This window comes from Sphaeroforma arctica (assembly GCF_001186125.1).
Source record: "Sphaeroforma arctica JP610 unplaced genomic scaffold supercont1.5041, whole genome shotgun sequence".
NCBI classification, from domain to species: Eukaryota; class Ichthyosporea; order Ichthyophonida; genus Sphaeroforma; species Sphaeroforma arctica.
Genome location: NW_014035517.1, coordinates 1 through 2,147, shown reverse-complemented (window position 1 = coordinate 2,147; position 2,147 = coordinate 1). Strand labels below are relative to the sequence as shown.

At 41.5% G+C, this 2,147-nt stretch overlaps 1 protein-coding gene across 1 annotated transcript; it reads right to left on the bottom strand.

Annotated features, from left to right (window-relative positions):
• Window positions 1-237: 237 nt before the first annotated feature.
• SARC_14740 (hypothetical protein) lies at window positions 238-1,798 on the bottom strand (the record flags this gene model as incomplete). The annotated part of the gene is made up of 5 exons (XM_014291126.1): window positions 238-363; window positions 637-680; window positions 1,055-1,092; window positions 1,366-1,550; window positions 1,702-1,798. Coding segments are annotated over 5 exons (490 nt in total), but the record flags the coding sequence as incomplete, so codon positions are not given.
• Window positions 1,799-2,147: the final 349 nt, after the last annotated feature.

Here is a 2,147-nt window from a genome sequence, read left to right as displayed (position 1 = left end):
AGTTAGTTAGTTAGTAGTATAGTATAGTACTATATNTACTNTATNATATATATATNTATATATATATATATATATATATATATATATATATATTATNTATTTCACCAAGCATGTGAGTGACATAGGTTTCTGACTCTACAAGTAATCGCCGTAAATACCTCTTATTACGTAGAACAGGAATTGATCAACAAATTTGATCTCCACTAAGCCAACGCTCACACCTTGGAAGAACTACACTTACAAAATTCGGTCGCAGAAGCCAATCTGGGCACTTTTGGCCGGGATAAAGCTACCCACGTGTGCGAGGTAGGTCAGTATGCCCAGCTGTTTGAGGTAGATACTCTTGCCACTGGCGTTGGGTCCCTAAAAAATAGCGATAAGTTACTCGTGCTCAGTTCAGACTGTATTATAGGTGGCATCGTGTGTTGTCATTTGAGGTACTTCAAGATCAAGACATATAAGACATAGTACCCTGCAGGCTGTTTTATATCTCGGGTGTAGTTTCTGTCGTTTGGGATGCTTTCGAGGTCGAATTGGCAATTAGTACTTAATTTCAGCGGGCGTTTATCAGATCCAGAGTGTGAATGTGCTCAGCTGGACTATTTGGACGAAATATGCAGAGGAGTGCGCACTTACCGTTATGATGTGCATTTGGGTTTCGGTGGGAGACATCCTCGTGTCTGTACATCGAAATCAGAATTGAACACATTTATACACAACAGGTGTTAATGAAAGACTCGCGAGGCAAATTCCACACACAATAAGGATGACAGGTTTCTAGATAAATTCCTATATCTAAGTGTGTATGTGCCGTCCGTCGCCAATAATTATGAAGTCGGGAGATTCGTCGTAATAGCTACACCGCCAGAAATCTGATTGTATAACTCACACAAGTTGGTTGACACGCACAATCAACGGGTTTATGACAGGAAACCACAGGTATAAAAAGTTACAACAACATTAACAGTCCAAATCGATAACCTTATTGCGTTATGCTAAGGCCATGATACTCAAGAAGTTAGATCCTCTTAGTACGCCAGTCTCAGACACTCACCATTGGGAATGAAGTTATCGGTACACAGTTCCTGTAGCCTGTGGAAAGCAATACAAAGTGATCTAAGTACGGAATATGACGCACATTCGTATTGATAAGACGGTGCTCAGAGTGAATAATCCCGTGTGATTTTAGCCTAAGTAATAAATAAGGGAAGCTGAGGAGGGTGGCAGCCCGTGGCTCGGTTGGATTGCACTCTTATCCATATAACATGCTTCTAACTCTGCAGGTGTTCACTCCAAACGCGCAAAAAGATTGGCTTTGCTCATAGTATATAGTATACACCTAGTATGTATCTAAGATATACATACGGGTGGCGGCCCTCATCGATGTTAAGAATAGGCACGTCACTCATTTCAGGTCGGCAGTCAAAGCCGTAGTCACGCGCAGCAGTTGCCAGGGCCAATATGCAATCCACTTCGGAGGTCAGGTCACTAACTCGTAGCATAATCTTAAGTAGAACAACGGGTATTGAAAACCTTTTGGAAAAGATATACTATGTGGGGTGTGTGTGTTGGTACACAGCTAGATATGATTGAATGATATATCTTAAAAGCATTATTTTATCTTAAAGCATTGAATAATGTCATTTCGATGCATCATTTGCTTGTCTGGCCTCTGGTGAACTGACAAGGACGTCCACTCACCTCAGTCTGGGAGAGTACTGTTTGCTGCAGCAGATTCTCAATCTGTGTTTCAAGGTCCATGATCTCACCATGGACGTCGCCGAGAAGAGAGTCTAATCTGCAATAATCACCGAAATACACAAAATATTAGTATGAGAATAGCGTATATGAAGGTTTTGCTGTACAACGGACAGATGAGTTGTTGGTAAGTACACTCAGAACTGTCCGTATACGGGGTATGAACAAGATACTAACGTAATCATCCGGGTACTCATGTAATGAATGATGTGAGGTGAGCTGCGCACCTGGCATACCAGTTGTGGGTGGCATAGTTGTTCCTATGTAAGATACATATGCACGCAATTTATATAGACGATACATATACTCGGTCGCTCTTGTAGTGAATAAATGAGGGGTGGGGAATTGGACGATCAGGAGTGGGTATATGACCGTATTTTTCTCCGTCT